Here is an 18002-nt window from a genome sequence, read left to right as displayed (position 1 = left end):
GGCTTCCATCAACATCCGCCAGGCCAGATTAGGTGGTAAATTTCAAATAAACAGGATTCAAACAAAAAGTTTTAGTTAAAGAAAAAGAAACAACAAATATTGATAGAGAGAACAAACAACTAATATCGAGCTTTTATTTTGTCAAATGACATCAAGCCTTCGTATAGATGTTTCTCGAAGAGTTTTATATGAGCAGTTTGTAGGCATGCTACCAGTGACAAGCTCCCATCATCGGTTGGACTTGGTAGTAGGTATATTTTTCCTTCATGGACAATGTTTGCTGGACCCATGTATATTGGTCGACCCCATCCAAAATCTGCATCGTGTATAGACAGTCGTATCCAATTGATGATATTTAGGTTTGGGCACTGGAAAGTGTCTGGTGCTCTCCTGGCAGCTGTTATATCTGGCAGTGTTTCTAGGTAGTCAAGAGCTGATCTTAGATACTCATTGTCCATCCTTCTCAATGTTCCATGAACTCGCTCTAGGGTATTTACAAACGATTCTGATTGGAGATTTCCAGATAGAGCAATTAATGAAGCCGTGAACATTGCATTGCCCACGTACCTTGATGGGAGGGGAGGATGTAGTCTGGGGCGTCCATTAGTTGGCATGTATAACTTGGTTGGTTGATCATATGAGAGGCCCCGAGCTTTAGTTGCACAGCGCCATATGTATGCAGCTAGAATGGTGTAGGTGCTGTAATTGGTTTTTTTTCCATGTTCCCATGACTTGGCTTTTAGGGTATTAAGTTGATTTTGAGTGATCTTGAAAACAGATACGGTGGAGTGTTTATGATTATTATGGCCAAGTAACATACAGGAGTTTAAGGAAGGAGGTGGGTCATATTCGAGATGATGAAATCTAGGGATTGGTGGCACTCTTGGTCGGAGAAGGGTTCGGTCAATAAGTGGTGGCATACTAATTTGGGGCAAGCCTCCTGCCAGTTCAGACCAAATATGATGAAATGAAGGGCCGTTGTCCCATCAGTCAAAGTGTGATGAGTTGCGATTCCAAGACAGACTCCACAGCATTTAAAAGTAGTTACCTAGCAAAATATACACACAACAATAAAGCTTTTAAGCTTTCCAGTTTCCAATTGCCTATATAGCATAATACACACACAAATAACCTTTTTGAAGCAAAATATATTAACTTCTTAGCCGATAGTTTTTCTTGTGCTTTAACTTTATTAATTATCATCAGGCTGTTTGAGTTTTTTCTGAGCTTATCCTTGATCTCCTACTACAACTAATAGTTGTCATCTATAATACGATAATAGTTTTTCATTCACTCATTCACTTACCTGGGCCATAACAAGCGGATAAGAACTGATATCTCCAGAGTAATCAACCGTGGGAACCAGTTTCCGCAGTTTTGAGCTGGGAGTAAAACCTTCAAGATCATCCATGGCCGATGTAGTTTCAGTTCTACCCACAGAACACCCTCTGTGTTGCATAATATCTCGAGCCTACCATTTTCATCAAGTCCCAACCTCCCAGCCATAGGATAGAATGGCACAAGAGTCTTGCTTAAAGCCTCCTTAAGCACTTGAGGCTTAAAGAAATCAGAGGAACCATTTGGTTTGTAGAAAAAAAGCAAAGGTACATGGTATGTTGTTATCACCATGTCCAGATTTGAAATCCATTGCCTTTCTTTAGGAGTATCTTGAGAAGGGCGTATCATGCTGGATCCCTTTACAGTAACATCCATCTCTTCAAATATCTCAAAATATGATGATATGATGTTCTAGTAAGAGGCAAACCTGTTCCTGATACTATCTCTTAAAAATCAATCATAATTTGGAGATATGGGTTTTGGTTCTGTTGACGAAAAACATGTGTATAAAAAGGAAAAACCGACAGAAGGGAAAGACAGAAAGCATCCATCTATCGTAAGCAAAGGCTAGGTTATTTTCTCTGTTGGGAGGCAGCGGATGGGCGACATCTGTCTGCTAATGTTTCTTTTATGGCTTCAAGGTAATAATTGTTGTTATCAATGTCACACAAACTGCGGTTATTTTTAAAATAGCTAACAAAATGGACCAGTAAGATAATCACACAAAATAATAATTTTTTAAAACCATTCATATAAAGAGAAAAATGGTTCCGACCTCCTCCTTTAGAATTTGGTTTAAAATTGAAGTGAAAAAAGGAAAAAAAGATTCAACTGAACCCTCAGTCTGACGCCGGGAATTCGTTTTAAATCGGGAAACCAGTTATCAGCTATGATGTCATAGCCGTCATCATTCCCGGTTATTTCTATGGCGGTTTCAGTTGAAATACATGTCCAAATATTCTCTCATATTATCATCTTCATAACTTACTATTTACTTGTCTCTTTCAATCACCCAGTTATTTTAATTTAACTTAGAATAAGAAAAATGAACCTAAATAATTTAAAAATACACATGTCATTAGTTCACTGGCCCATTCTATCAGCTATCTTAAAAAACAAACCTCGTTTGTCTTAGGTCCCTGAGGATTGACAACATTTAAGGATCAATCAAATCCAAAAAGGAAATTAAAATTCTAATATGAGAAAATTTGTCAAAGACCTAATTAATATTGAGCCTTCTTTTATTAAAAAAATGTGGTTTTAGAATATTTAAGATTTAATAATTTTAGGCTGCCGCGTAAAAATAATGGACAACATTTGAATTTTGAAGTCCAAGTTAAAAAGTACCTTTTGCTCGCAATAATCGTAATTTAGGTTTTTTTAAGTGAAATTATTAAGATATTTTTATTTATATTAAATTTTATCATACTTACTATTAGAAAAATAAATTATATTAAAAATATTTTTAAAAATTTATTTAATAATAAATATATATGAGTGACAATGAATTTATATCTTAATACTAATAAATACAAGTTCGATCATTAAATTTTAATCATTTTACACAAAAAATGATATAAAAGTATGAAAAAAATTAAAATGTCATTATAATAATATTAATTATTTTTTAATATTTCTATAATTTTATAATTGAATTAGTGACTCAATTAAAGGTGAACTAATTCAGTAAAATGTTTAAATAAATGTATTATAATTAGGTTAAAAGATATATAAAATATTAGATTAATTTATATTTTATGTATAATTATATTATATTTAAATTTCTAAAATATTTAATGTATAATTAATTATTTAAAAGGAATTTAAGATATATATTTCATATAAAATTATTTAAATATCATATATCTTAACTAATTTTGTATCCTCTATCATAATCTAAAAAACATTTTAACTTCCAACTATATATATATTTTAATAATATCACATTTTCCATATATTTTTCAAAAGCATTTTCATGTGCCTACTTACCCAAAAGTAAGAGCTGCTAGGAAAGATACTGGACATGTGAGACAAGAAAAGGGCGGCTGCTGTTGGTAGTTTGAAGATCTTTTATTTGGATTATTATCTTGATAGTAATTTTCATAAATTGATTCCATTTATTTTTGAAGTGTATAAAATAATTTAAAATTTTGTATATTCTTTAATTGATTTGTAATTTTATCCTATTTATTTTTTATTTTAAATTTTTACAAACATAAATGTTTGAATAAGTACAACCAAATCAAAAAGAATGTCCAGTTATTATGGATAAACTTTAATTTGGTCATATGTAGTCTTTATACTTTTTAAATTTTAAAATATGAGCTAAATTTATAATTGTATGTATAATAAAAAATTAATAATTGAATTTAACGAAACGGATTTAATTGCTACTATTTGGGTCAAAGTTAAAATTTTAAATGAAAAAAAGTATAGGAACTGATCAAATTAAAATACAATAACTAAATCTATAACTTGCGCAAAAAAAAGGACTAATAGAAGAATTTAACATTAGAATCCATGGGCCTAAAATGAGGCACCAAAACCCAACCCCAATCAACTTTGTTTGTTTAATAATCTTGGGTCAAAATGACATGGAAGGTAGCTTTTGGTAGAAAATGTACAGTATTTTTCATCCATTAATTTTCATGGCTTTGAATATTGAGTAAAATTTGATCAAGGAAGTAGTTGTAGGCAAACTTTATATTTCTTTGATTCCTGGACTTCCCTTTTTTAATTCCAGTACCCTATTTCTCTTATTCAAGTCAAACTCAGAGATACGTGGCCCATAAGTATTAAGCCCAAAGAGAACTACATTCAAACCCACGAGTTGAGTTTTTGGGTGAAGATCCAATGCTTCTAAGCTGAGGGCTTAGATTGTTGTTGGAAATTTATTTATTGAAGTGATGCATTTGATTTTAGTTAAAACCGATATATAAATTGACTTCACCAATTTAACCCATTTTAGTATATATTTTTTATTTAAATTTATTTATAATATATAGTCATAATTTAGATTTAGCCTAAGTTATATATGTTAAGTTGGTTCAAAACTGGTATTACTTCCTTTAATCTGCCTCTGCTCCCTCCTGGACCGCCTTGTTGAATTATGAAGGGGGCATAAACTTTCCCCATACTGCCTCATAGCATTGATTTCCACCGCCACCGTGATTCACAGATTTGCCCATGCTTGTCACTGCAGAGTCCATGAACCGAGGAATTTGCAACCACGCAACTTTACTCTCTTGTATTAGGCAAGTGAGCTGCTAATTTAAGTAATTGATTTGAATAAGAACGGCCTTGTATACCAGTCATTATTCAAAATGTATTCATCTCCTAAATTGATATGATAGAATAGTCTAAAGATGTAGTTGCTTTCTCAATGATGTTAGTCCAGGAAAAATAATCTGGAAACAAGCACAGCCCTTTAGTCCATATGATGTATTCACCATCATGAATTTTGTTCACAATCATTACATCAACCAATTGATGCATAAAATTTGGAGCCAAATCTTCATACCAATCTTCTATGATGCTATATGTCCAAGTAAGTGTGGAAAATTCCAGCATGCTAACCAAGGACAGCATTTTTCTACACCAACCCATGATGCTATAGCCTATATGGTCCATTGATAGAAACTTGCTATCTCCAATTTTGGACTTTAGGTCAATATTTTCTTTTTCTTCCCGTAACTTTTACATTGCTTACAAGCTTCCTTCTTAGGTTTTCCTGGAACTTGTCTCAATTATTAAAAACATAAGATGGGTGTTTTTCTTTTGCAATTTCCACCTTTCACATGCTGGAAGTCAAAGTCACAAAAGATGCCAGGCAACCAACCCAATTAAGCTACCTATTTAAAAAAATTATCTAGACTACATGACTTGACATTACCCAAAACATTATGAGATGTTAATATAAGTGCCTCATGATGACATCTAGTGTGGTAGTAAATTCTTAAGCATTTGAAAATGTGTATTAACAAGTATATGATCTTACATGATTAGCAGTTCAAGTGTACATGTCTTATAACTTTTGGTGGGAATCTTTCTCCATCACTGCCACCTTTATTCTGCAATGTATTAATATATATTTTAAAGTCTTAATATACTTGGTATTGAGCTATAAAATTTTCTTATCATGGAACAAATATCATTAACCAGATTGAATATTTGACAAGCATAACTCACATTTTCTTTCCTTCATGTAGCCGCACAGTATGTCCTCCATTGATGGTGAAGCAGTGGTCCATCACCAAAAATAAAAGTAACCTTTAAAGAATGCAAGCAGTTGCATACAGTCGAAACTCCATTACTTTTACTGGTTTTATAACACAAATTCACAAGCAATTTGCTTGTTTGGATGAAGATAAAGCAAAATGAGTGCCAACAATGGAAAGTGATTCAATCTTCAAGGATCAAACTCGTTAAATTATACCATGATGCCAACAATGGAAAGGTGAAGAAAGATATTAGTCCAAGACATAACTTAAGAATTACTGTACATCCTCTCCTATTGTGGCATAACGTAAAAAACTCATGGTACAAAAACAAACAAATTTAGAAGGAAAAAAAACAAAAAAGAGGCAACTTATAGTCATTGTTTCTCATTGAGAAGCCCTTGGTTCAATATCCTTGAGCAGGCCAACAATCTGTTGCATGCTTGGTCGCTTGGTAGGAAGATCAGCAGTGCACAGATATCCAATCTTGAGGGCTTCCTCCATTTGGTAATCTGGACCTGTATCACGAATTTTAGGATCAATAGCTTTTAATCCTTGATTCCTTCTCACCAATCCTCTTACCCAACTCACTAAATTTGCATCTTGCTCTTCTGGATAATCGTCTCCAATTGGCTTTTTCCCTGTGATCAGCTCAAACAAAACAACACCAAAGCAATATACATCAGATTTTGGTGTGGGGGCATCACATTCGAGCTGAGAAAATTCTGGTGGTACATATCCAGGTGATCCACGGGCGATTTCATCCTCTAGACCAGTTCCAAAAATCTTGGCCAATCCAAAGTCGGATAATCTAGGCTCCAAATTTAAGTCAAGATAAACACTGCTAGCTTTAACATCTCTATGGATTATTGGAGGTGAGCAGCCATGATGAAGAAATGCTAATGCTCTTGCAGTGCCAAGGGCTACTTTGTGTCGAAACGCCCATGTTGTTAACAACCCTTCAGAGCCAACATTTTGTATCCCATTGTTGTCTTCTTCCCAGGTATCAGTGCTCCAGTCCTCTGTTGCTTGAACACCAAGTGGCAAGTCATGTAGCAAATTCTGCAAGTTCCCATTTTCCATGTAATCATAAATAGCAATCCTTTGATCCCCGGCCAAGCAATATCCTGTTAATGGAACAAGATTGGGGTGCTTGATTCGACCAAGATACTCAAGCTCTCTAGCAGCTTCTTGGTCCGTCAACGTTGATCCATGAACCAAAACTTTAACAGCTACATGAATTCCACCAGGCAGAAATCCTCTATAAACAGGTCCAAATTTTCCTTCAGCTAGTAGAGTGTCTCGATCAAAATTTGAAGTTGCAGACAAAAGGTCTGCAAATGAGATGTTTAATAGTGGTTTCTCAAAAATCACTACAGGGACTAAAGTTGCCTGCTTAACATCAGCCACCCAAGTGGTCGAATCAGTTTGGAAAGAAAAGGGACCTGAAATATTCTGTTCCTCTTTATATGAGGGTTGCTTAACTACCCATGTCCTGGACTTCCTTCTGCAACCGAAGGCTAGGAACAGCAAGCCAGCGAGCAAGAACACCATGGAGAAGGTTAAAGCTAAGGCAAGTGTATACCCCCTATGTCTATTGGCTTTTCTTTTGAAAAAGACTGGATTTGCTGCTATGGGACAGCTGTTTAATGAGCCATAAAATGCTGTTTCCAAGGTCTCAGGGGAGAGCCCTGAATCACAAAGGGTCAAGTTGTTGTAAGAGAAGTTGTACCTTTCCATCCCTGTGAGTTTTTCTAAGAGAGAAATGGGAATTTCTCCACTCAAATTGTTATGTGAAACATCAAGTATTTTGAGGCTTTTGTGAGACAATGATGGAATATGGCCAGTGAGATGGTTTGATGAAACATCAAGTACTTGTAAATTAATCAGTCGTACAATTTCATCAGGAATATGACCGATGAGGCTGGTTTTAGACAAATTGAGATGCTCTAATCCCAAAATCATTTTAATTCCGGGAAATTTCTGTCTAGCAAATCTATTGCATGCAAGACTAAGATGTTTAAGGTTTCTGGCTTGACTCAGATTTAGGAAAATTTCTCCACTAAGCTGGTTTTCAGACAAGTCCAGATAAACCAAATGAGACCACTTGTAAGTAGAAATGAATTGTACCTGAGAAATGTGACCTTGAAACTGGTTCTTGCTAAGGTCAATCACCTCCAGTTGCCCTTGAAAGACACTCATAACTGAACCCTTAAACAAGTTCCCTGAAATGTTAAGGCTAGTAAGAGACTTCATTTCTGCAAAATCCATGACATGGCCGTTAATTTCATTTCTGGCAAGGTTTAAAGTTCTGAGCATAGGAAAAGCTGCACCAAAACCATCTGGCAAGGAACCATTTAGACGATTTAACGAGAGGTCGAGAGAAACCAAAGACCGGCAACTTAGAAACCCTGTTGGAATTCTCCATTCAAATCCATTTCCAGCAAGCTTAAGCACTCGTAAACTAGCTAGGGAGCTTATAGCTGTAGGAATTTCCCCAGTGAAATTATTGCCAGAAAGATCAATGACTTCAAGTTGACCAAAGTTGCCAATATTGTTAGGCAGAAACCCAGAAATCTGATTAGAGGAGAGATTAAGACTCTTAAGTGAGCCTAAACTCCATAAGTCTGAAGGCAAAGCAGTGATTTTGTTATTGCTAAGATCCAAAGACTGAAGCTGGGTCAGCTTACCGATGGTGGTATCAGGAATTAAACCAGAAAGGCCTAAACCTGAAGCCTTTAAACCAAGAACACTCTCCTTCTTGGTATCACAGTGCACTCCTTTCCATGAACAACCAGAATCAGAGAAGTAGGATAAAGAAGAGTTTGAGCTCATCTTCTTCAAGAAATCAGAGACATAATACTCATCTGTATTGGGCAGTTGGCAGGTAAAATGCTTGAAGAAGAGTGAAAGGATTAGTATAGATCCCAAGAAACCAAAACCCATTTAAGCCAAAACCTTCAAAAACAATTTTAAGGAACAATAAGCAAGAAAGGCACCACCTTCAAGCTTCAACCAACTCAAGCCTCTATTGTTGAACTTCAACTCACTAGCTCCATACAATAACGAGTTCTGAGTCAACCGAAAGACAACACTTTCCAACTTCTGTGAATGTCCAAGCCAACACCGCCAATAAGAGCCAAGTTGTGAGCAGTGTTATGGAGTTTCAAATACGAGGTGATTATTTGGCTAGAAATGGTGCAGACTTGCAAGGGGTTCTCGTGACGACCAAAAAATCCCAAAAAAAAAGTGCCTATAAGAAACCAACTAAGTTAATAGTGGTCTTGAAAGAATAAATGATAATTTTCATTAATAAATTACATTATGAAGATTTGGGTGTCTCAAGAGAGAATGTAAGCTTACCTTGACTGGTTTTGCAAGTCTACCAAATCCAACAAAACAACCAAAGTGAAGCAGTTTGGTCTCAGTTTTTACGAACTTTCTTTTTCCCTGAAAATAATATTAATACTAATAAGTATAAATACGACAAACTCAGGAGGAAACCAATAACAGGGTTTTGAATTTTGAAAGGAGAGAGAAGGATTTGAGAAAGGGAGAGATGGCGGTTTAGAACTGTCAAAAGCTCAAAACTTGAGCTTCATAAATGAAAAAAGAAGAAGAATTTAATGCAAATATATTTACAGAAAAATATAGGTGGGTGAATTTATCAAAGGATTATTGTTGGTGGGTATTCAATAATTCCTCATTGAGTGTTAAATCATCTTTTCTCTTTTTTTCTTGCTACCATTTATAAAAAGACCAATGGACTTTTTTTCTGGGACATGTTTTCTTTTCATAAGAAAAAGGAAAATCAAACCTCTTTACAAATTTGCCTTCTTTTTTTCTTTTTGATATGGACTTGGATAGATCATACGTTTAGGGCCGATACAGTAATATTAAATACCATAAGGATACTATAATGTGGGACTACACCACCCATTTAAAGAAGCACTTGGTCAGGTTCTCCAGTAGTTTGATGGTGAGTTGTGAAAATCAATGATCAGCCATGCGTTATGCCATACTCATGGGAGGGAAATTAACAGTAAAACGACAGTCTTCAAAATCTTCTTTTTATCTTCAAAAGTAAGGTAACTGTAGACTTTATTCAAACATGTATTCAAAAGAAAAGGCTAAACTAATAAAAAAGTAAAACTATTGTTATTTTGTATGGTCTTAAATTTGTAGTATCTAATTTTATTTAAATATGCATTTAATTTTTATTTGTGTCCATATAATTATGTTTAACAAAATCGATATTTCATTTTAAAATAAAGATTAATATAAAATATTGTTTTGTTTTATAATTGAGTCCACCAAAAGTTGTTCTTCTTATGATTTCAATTTAGGGGCTCCTCCAATACTGGTTTTCATCAATTTTGACCCCACTTTCACTCTCCTAATTTTTTTTCCAACTTGCTTTGTGTACTTTTTGAGTGCTTGTGGATGGATCATTATGGTTACTACCATTATAATCACAATCATTATCCCTATTACTAGTTGATAGTAAAATAATAAAAAATTTATCTCGAACCTAGATTTTATAGATAAAATTGCAATTAAATTTATATTTATATGTGATTTACAAAATAGTATTTTTAATGAGTGAGATTATGAAATATTATATAAAATCTCTTGATTCGGTCTATTCTTAAGCTTAATATATTAAAATATTTTAGGATTTACAAATTGATGGATGGTAATAAAGCAAAAAGTCTCAAGTTGCAAAGAGTTAGTAATAGTTTATGCACATGCCCAACTTTTAAACGAAATTGAAAATGAGGGGAAATGGAGAAAAAAAGGCTAAAGGGGAAACAAAGGAAGCTGCTGCAATCTTGATGAGTTGCATTGATTGAGGAAGTTGAGTAATAAAACATCAACCGACGTGTTTTTAATAATTTTATGGGAAATAATAATAATAACAACATTAGTGGTGGAAACACATGATACCAAACTTATTCTTCAAACTATGTTCATCCAAAATAAATATTATATTTTTCTAGTTTAAATTTTTGTTTATGTTGCCATAATTTAGCTCAGTTAGGAAATTTTAAGAGTCAAGACCATCAAATATTATATAGAAAGGCAATGCTTTTTAGAAATAACTACTTTAAGAACACTTTTTAAGGTTAATGAAAAGTAACGTTCCCTCTACATTTATATGGGATTTTGCTTTCTTATATGTTAAACGAAAATGCATACCAAAAGTGAAGTGACGGGTTGAAGAGGCATGATGGATTGTCACCAAAAATTTATGTAGGAAAGAAGCAAAGTGAAGCTTTTGGGGGCACTGCCACTGCCACTGCTTACTAACAATGATGGCAACAAGAATGAGAAACAACTCGTGATAATTTATACTATATAATAATCATCACCGCCACGCATCAAAAAGTAAAGTTGTTGATGAGCCTCTTCTCTTCCGTATGGACTATATTGAAGATCAAACACAAAACCCCGCAGTTTTAAGAAAAACAATTGGTCCACCTTGCTCACTTACCAGGTAGATGTACATTAAAGAGAGATGCACTAATCTTTTGTTAACGGGAGATTAACCTCCCCGATTGCAATACCGTTTAATAAAAATGACATGTTTCTTTATCCCTACTGAAGAAATTTCAAAAAAGGAAAACATATAAGCTTAATTGTTTGAATGTTCTTTCTTTGATCTCCACTCTCAACACTCTGCAGATTTACATGATACAATTTAGCTCCTGCTAACAAGACAGCAACAATTACAATATATAATATTAAATAACAGCATACAGACATGTCAAAAATTGTTCCAATTTTGATATGGTTTTAGTCCTTCATATCCTGAATGGTCGGTTTCCAGAGCTAGAACGGTCCAATTTGGCCTTCTTTAACTGTGTTTTCTTGGTAGCAATTTGTTGGAAAGGATTTGGACCACCAAACTGATGCTTATTTTGTCTTATCTTCTTCCTCTTACCACGGTCATACTCCTCATCCCTGTTAAAATATTAAACCAAGCATTATCAGAGATTTAAAACCTTCAAAACGGTCATACTCCTCATCCCTGTTAAAATATTAAACCAAGCATTATCAGAGATTTAAAACCTTCAAAACCAGTCAAAGCTATATCTTCATTCACAAGCATCCTATGAGGAAAATCATAAGCAAATATATTTTTCCAGATATTACAAAAGCAGCAGCTAAAAGATGTGGCATCCCAAGGACAAGAGCGAATGCATATATATCTTTTGACTCACCATTCATCCGGTACATATCCAATTTCAAGACCATCTATACCATTTGATTCTGCAGTCTGCATGGGTGAGGTTAAGCCTATATCATCCCATCTAGGAACTGCACCAAACAAAACAGGACAAAGAAATACACGGCAAGTCAAAGGAAAATTCATCAGTTAATGTATATGTAAATGAGAAATAATTCATAACCAAGATGCAAACAAAGAAATGAAATAGATATTTAAGACAAATACGCACCAACTGCCTCCCCTATACATTGGGTAAGCACGTGCCTATGAGCCGATGCACCTGTTTTGCTATGTTTCAAAGAATCAGTTTCTCTTGAGTTATGCCGGTTTGCTTCTGAGACTGAGCCAGAACTGCTGCCTACATGTTGATCAGTAGCAAGAACAGTACCATTCTCACAAATCCTCTCTTTAGATGCTACATCTACGGTATTCATCAAGGAACTGGCACTATTGTCACCATTTTTCTGAGTACTATCATCAGCTGTCCTTTTCCTCCCATGAACCGAACCTAATGTGATTGTGCTGAACTTCTCACATGTAGATGGCCCCAGGTCCAATGAACAACAATCCTTTTCCTTGCTCCTTTTACGTTTCTTCTTGCCATGCATGAGTAGAGAAGCTATGAAAAATTTTGATTTTAAGCCAAGAGGCATATTGTTAGGCTTACGCTTCAGATGCTTCTTCTTTGATTTTCTACAGGGTGCATATTCAGGATCTTCAGTCTCCAGTGATCCATTTGGCATGCTCGAAGGTGATCTGGAAATGGTTTTTTGGCTATTATCATCACCTTTCTCATTCAATGACTTATCCCTACTACTGTGGTAGGAAACATCGCCAATCTGGAAATGCAATGATAAAGAAATCACTTTTTTTTGGCCAAAGAAATCATAATTCATTGTACACATACTAAAATAGCATCACTGGTGTTAGATATGGAAGATGATATATATAATCACCTTATTACTGTCACAATGTGGCTTATTTGGAGACCTAATCGCATGAACATTCTTAGATGCTTCACTAGGAGCTTGCTTCACTGCTTTATCTATTGAATCATCCAATGTGACAGTGTTTGAAACCTTAATGTTTGAAGCAAGATTAATCTGGAGGCATAGACAGATTTAAAATTAGAAATAGGAGTAAATACGGCCCATGAAGGGAGACAAAGCTTATGTAGGGAAAGAAACATGCATATACCTTCTGCAATGTCTCTTTAGCTACAATCTTATCAGTGCATGACTTCAGAAGACCACCACAATTCGGTGGTACCATCACTGGGACTCCAAATTCCCTTTTGCAGTTTCCACTCTCATTACTATCTTTGGCACCAGTACTAACAGTTGGGTTTTCAATATTAGAACTCGCAACATTGCCAACCACAGAACCTGCTGATGGTTGCAAGTTTTCACCATGAATCAGGTTTGAAACAGATGCTTTTGATGAGTCCTTCAATAATGGCACATTGAAAGAGGGCAAAATGGCCTCCTTTTTCAGCACTAACCCTTCTTCCATTAGTTGCACATTGTTTTGCTGAGATGGCACTTCCTTCATGATTGTCTCCTTTGATAAGCCACCATTAATGATATCCTTCTGAGGCACAGCAGCAGATAACTTGTTCTGAATTGGACCAGTTTGCACATGTTCCCCAGGATTCTGATTAAAAATAGACTTCCCATCCACACTTGCTTTTACATTATCTCTCTGAAGAATATCAACAGAATTTTTTGGAGCCGTATTTCTTCTGTCACGGACGTAAAACAACATGTAAGCCTTCTGCTCCAAAACAGTCTTCTCACTGACCTGGAAAACCTGTTGCATGCAACAGAAGGAAGGTTCATTTCCAGGATCCATAACAAAGCATCAAATAAGAAACTTCTAAGTAATAGGATAAGAAACAAAAACAGTTTCACATCCCCCACCCTTGATTTCTCTTCATTCCTTAAAATGTGATGGAATGAATATATCATAGGAGCCATGTTTGCATAAATTATATGTGGTCCTCAAGTTCCAATAATGAACATCTCTTGCGGCTTGCAAACAGCATAGTAAGCCACAAGTTTCAAAGATAACAATGTGCTTCTAAATCTTGCAAAAACAACAGGGTTAAAATAGGTTCAGCATCTTGATCGTTTCCCCAGTTTTAGTGGATATTGAAGAAAGAGAAGGATGCCCTTCCAAATAAGTGGGGAATAATGTCCTCTCACTGATGATCCCTACCAAAATTCAAATAGATAGGAAAAATCGAAGGAAAAAGTTGTTTCAAGTACCCTGTTGTCATCAAGGGTGTACCACATGCCACTTGATGTGCGGACAAAACAGTAATAGTGGCCAGAATGTGTGCTCCATCCACGATGAACCAGAACGCCATAAAGAGTGTACTTCAAATATCCTTCCTGCAAAGCCAACAAACTTAACTTTTCAACTAGTCATAATATCAAGCATGATGTAAAAGTTATTCCCAAGATGATTACAAGTATAGTTTCTCACAGCAGAATGCTGGACATATTCATGATTATAAATAAATAAATAACAGAATAAAAAATTAATGAACAATATACTTCTTCCTAGTATCACTGCCGCTTAAAAGTCATATGAGAAAAGACAATTCAATGATATTGCCTTATTTTTGTGTGAACATATTTTATGTTACTAAGTGAATGGCCTAATAAACTCACTTCAGAAAAGTTACATCATGTAAAAGAAGTGTACTCACATTGGAACCACTGACAAAAGGCTTCATGTCTATGGTAGGACCAAATTCAACTTTCCTCTCAATCTTTTGCCCCAAATTATGTGCTTGAAATCTCTTTAGATGGATTGTAAGTACATGCGGTGCATTGTAAACTGTGAGCTGTTTGATAGCCCTAACTTTCTGCTTGCAGCGCTGGCATTGATATTGCCTCTCCCCTCCATCTAAGAGCTCCGCAGTAGTGAAGTTTTTAAGTGCTTTAAGCAAGGAATCTGCCTTAACTATTTCAAGACTTAAATCAAGGAAGGGATCAAATGTGTTGGAGCAGTAAGAACATTGCAAGCATTTCACCTGATGATGTAACAAGAAACCACTGAATACCATAGAGGACCGCCATTTATAAGAAGTTTAAACAACAACTTGAATGAGTACATGAATATTCAATGATTAGTTGCAACACATTCAGAAATTGTTAATACATGAATATTCAATGATTAGTTGCAACACATTCAGAAATTGTTAACTGTCAAAATCTAGCAAAGCTGTTTAACATTCGGTTGGTCATATCATAATCCAGCAAGAAAAACTATACCTGACTACGAAGGCGACCACCAAAGATCTTGTGCACCAAACTCTTCTCATAAGCCCTAGGAGATTCACTTGGTACTCCTGAAGGTAAGCAGCACTTGTGCATCGATTCCAGCAGGTTTACCATGTACTCATGTGCATCTTCCTGTCTAGAATTTCGGAAGTTTCTAGATATGCCTAAGCATGAAGTCAAGAATCACAAGTCCAGGAAACTAAAGAAAGAAATAATTCCCTCAGATGAACTTTAGAAATATATAGCTAACAGCATTGCACTGACTAACATCAATTTGCTTAAGACTAATACAGAAATATGTAATCCGCATCAAACAAATAACAAGTTACTTAAAAGGATACATCGCAGGTTTGAGACAAGATCATTTGGCGCCAATATCCTCCCAGTTGATTTTAGAGCACGGCTAACATGTTTCTGAATAGCACATAAGGCACAAAATCCAGCAATGTGGCCTTCACAAACCAATTCAAATAAGGCCATCAGAGATGAAACATAAGAAGATAACATGTGAAGCTGAGCTTGTACTTATAGCAAAACATCATAGGTAACTTAATGCACACAATAGAATAAAATATCTATCAAATGTAGTACTAGAGAGAAAAGAGGATAGTTTCACTCACAAGAATTTTGATGCTTGCCACTTTGTAGGTAAGCTACTAAAGGCTCTGTGTACGTCAGGCATTGCAATACTGAATTAAGAAAACAAGTGTTCCCAAGATTCTCCAAACCAGCACCCTGTAAATATTTCATGTCATGATAGTTTCTGATTAATTGTAGAATCCACTATAATTACCATTGCCAGTTGTAACAAATAAAACAACTGCGACATTAAGACAAATTTCATATTATTGTGGAAAGAAACCAACAAAGCTCAAACTTAGGAAATACCATATCAATTTCCACGTAAGCGAAAAAAGTATAAAAGCAAGCTCAATGAAGTGACGCAATTTAACCATTCATGGAGACATCCAACAGAAATTTGACATTAGATCCTAAAGATTAAGCGAACAATAAACGAAACTAACCTAAAACTAAACAGAGCACAAAATTTGAGAAAGTTTAAATATAAGGGAGAAATCTCATAAAAAAAAATACCGAGATACATTAAAGGAAATGCTTACAATTTTGCGAAAAGTAGTCCTCAAACTGAGAACTGGATCCAACCCGTTCTCCCAAATATCAGATGCGTCAACCTTCCATCCTGTAGCACCCACTTGAGCCGGCCGCACCCCATTTACCCGCTTCGGATCCGTCCCAGGGTTTAGAGTCTCGATTTTAAAATCCTCATCCGCACAACCATTAAACCCATTAAGGGGCTTCCTCGCTGGATGGAATACGATCCTTCTCTTAGACAGGCCAACACTAGTAGAACCTGAAGCCGATGAAAAGTTCCCAAGATCCGAACACTCCTCAGTCTCAGCTTCGATTCTCAATTCCGAGCAACTAATTACCGTTGCTTCCATAATTACAAAAGAAAATCGAGTCAGTCTATAATTCAGCGCCGGTTCTAATATGTCGAGAGGTTCTTTGCTTAAAACAAATTATAAAGCAGAGAGCTTTTTCCGGCGGCTGTAAAAGAGGAAGAGAAACAAAAAAAGGAGAGACGAAGCTCACCATTAAACCCTATTACAGACCCCCAAGAAATGATAATTATATAGTAGTATTTCATTTTCATATTAAGTGTACGTTGATTTGACTATCGTGGGGTGTGATGCACCTGATTATTTCTCAATTTAAGTAAGGCATTGCAAATTACCAATTGGGAAGCACCACGATATGGAAATATCCTTACAAATTTTTTGCCATACTGTTGGAGTTTGTAATCCGCTACTCTTACCCTTAAAAAAAAAACGTTACACGCGGTCTAAAAAACTCCCGGAGTGATATATATTATTAATTACCCGAATTTAATTAATAAGAATATCTATATGATATTAAAATCATTTTTATTTTTATTTTAAAAATATATTTAATAAAATTAATAATAAAGAAACATATCTATCTATATCTATAATATAATATTATAGGTAAAAAGCACGTTTTTGAAAAAATTTTGAATTAATGATAATACCATTTAAAAGTTGCGATAATATTTAATTTATGTTTAATAATAATTATAATATTTAATTTAATAATATTAATCAAGAAAATTTGAACTGAAATAGAAGTTATAATAATTATAATATATTTAAAATATATACAATTTAATAGAAATTGTGATAATTATATATTTAAATATTTATGATTTAATTTATAATTATTAATTAAAAATTGTGTTAATTTTAAAATAAAATTATTACTTAAAGAGAATTTTAATTATTACTTAATTAATATAATTAAATATTATTTTGAATAATGTCAATTTGTATTAATTACATAAAATAAAACTATATTATATATTAAATATGGTAAAAATATTTTAATTTTATGTGAATTTTTTAATTATAATATTTAAATTAATAAATTAATAAATTTTAATTGCAATCAATAAATAAAAATATTATTTTATGTTAACTATTACAAATAATAATTTAAAATCATTAAATACAAAACACATAAACTACATACAAATGATGTTACAGTAGAAACTAAAGATAAATTTTATTTATTACAACTCCTATCATTAACAATATCCCAAACTCTTAAATAATAAATTGTTGGTATAAACGGAAATTTTTGAATTCTGTTATTTTATTAAATAATAAAATTGTTAATCCGACCGAATAGCGCAGGGGAATCGGTCAAAGCGGCGCCGCGGCCACGGAGAACCGACTCACACAATCCCACGGGTTTTGCCCGTTTCTTTCTTTTTAGAGGTTTCGCACGTTTCATTACTCCGGTTCAGCACAGACATTTGAGAATGGACCAAACTGAAAAAACAAAACTTGTTTTGGGGCTCAAAATCATAAAACCGGGAATATTTAG

At 34.4% G+C, this 18002-nt stretch overlaps 2 protein-coding genes and 1 pseudogene across 3 annotated transcripts; all 3 read right to left on the bottom strand.

Annotated features, from left to right (window-relative positions):
* Positions 1–3: 3 nt before the first annotated feature.
* LOC108470542 (shikimate O-hydroxycinnamoyltransferase-like) lies at positions 4–1932 on the bottom strand (annotated as a pseudogene).
* Positions 1933–5626: 3694 nt separating this feature from the next.
* Positions 5627–9594, bottom strand: LOC108473370 (probable LRR receptor-like serine/threonine-protein kinase At2g24230). The gene is made up of 3 exons (XM_017774882.2): positions 9373–9594; positions 8919–9005; positions 5627–8808 (listed from the first exon to the last, which is right to left on the bottom strand). The coding sequence occupies exon 3, from the start codon at positions 8499–8501 to the stop codon at positions 5943–5945; it is 2559 nt and encodes an 852-aa protein (XP_017630371.1). The 5' UTR covers positions 8502–8808; positions 8919–9005; positions 9373–9594; the 3' UTR covers positions 5627–5942.
* A 1490-nt stretch (positions 9595–11084) lies between these two features.
* LOC108473369 (ubiquitin carboxyl-terminal hydrolase 23) lies at positions 11085–16744 on the bottom strand. 2 transcript variants are annotated; one of them, XM_017774881.2, is made up of 11 exons: positions 16199–16743; positions 15698–15812; positions 15419–15529; positions 15069–15241; positions 14501–14827; positions 14055–14180; positions 12985–13596; positions 12744–12890; positions 12017–12626; positions 11780–11876; positions 11085–11519 (listed from the first exon to the last, which is right to left on the bottom strand). In XM_017774881.2, the coding sequence occupies exons 1-11, from the start codon at positions 16538–16540 to the stop codon at positions 11360–11362; spliced, it is 2820 nt and encodes a 939-aa protein (XP_017630370.1). In that variant the 5' UTR covers positions 16541–16743; the 3' UTR covers positions 11085–11359. The 2 variants fall into 2 exon arrangements, with proteins under 2 accessions (XP_017630370.1, XP_052884159.1); XM_053028199.1 differs by having other exon boundaries at positions 11418–11586; positions 16199–16744.
* Between the last annotated feature and the right edge of the window lie 1258 nt (positions 16745–18002).

This window comes from Gossypium arboreum, chromosome 5, assembly GCF_025698485.1.
Source record: "Gossypium arboreum isolate Shixiya-1 chromosome 5, ASM2569848v2, whole genome shotgun sequence".
NCBI lineage: Eukaryota > Viridiplantae > Streptophyta > Magnoliopsida > Malvales > Malvaceae > Gossypium > Gossypium arboreum.
The sequence above is the reverse complement of the archived record's forward strand: the minus strand, read 5'-3'. Positions and strand labels throughout refer to the sequence as shown.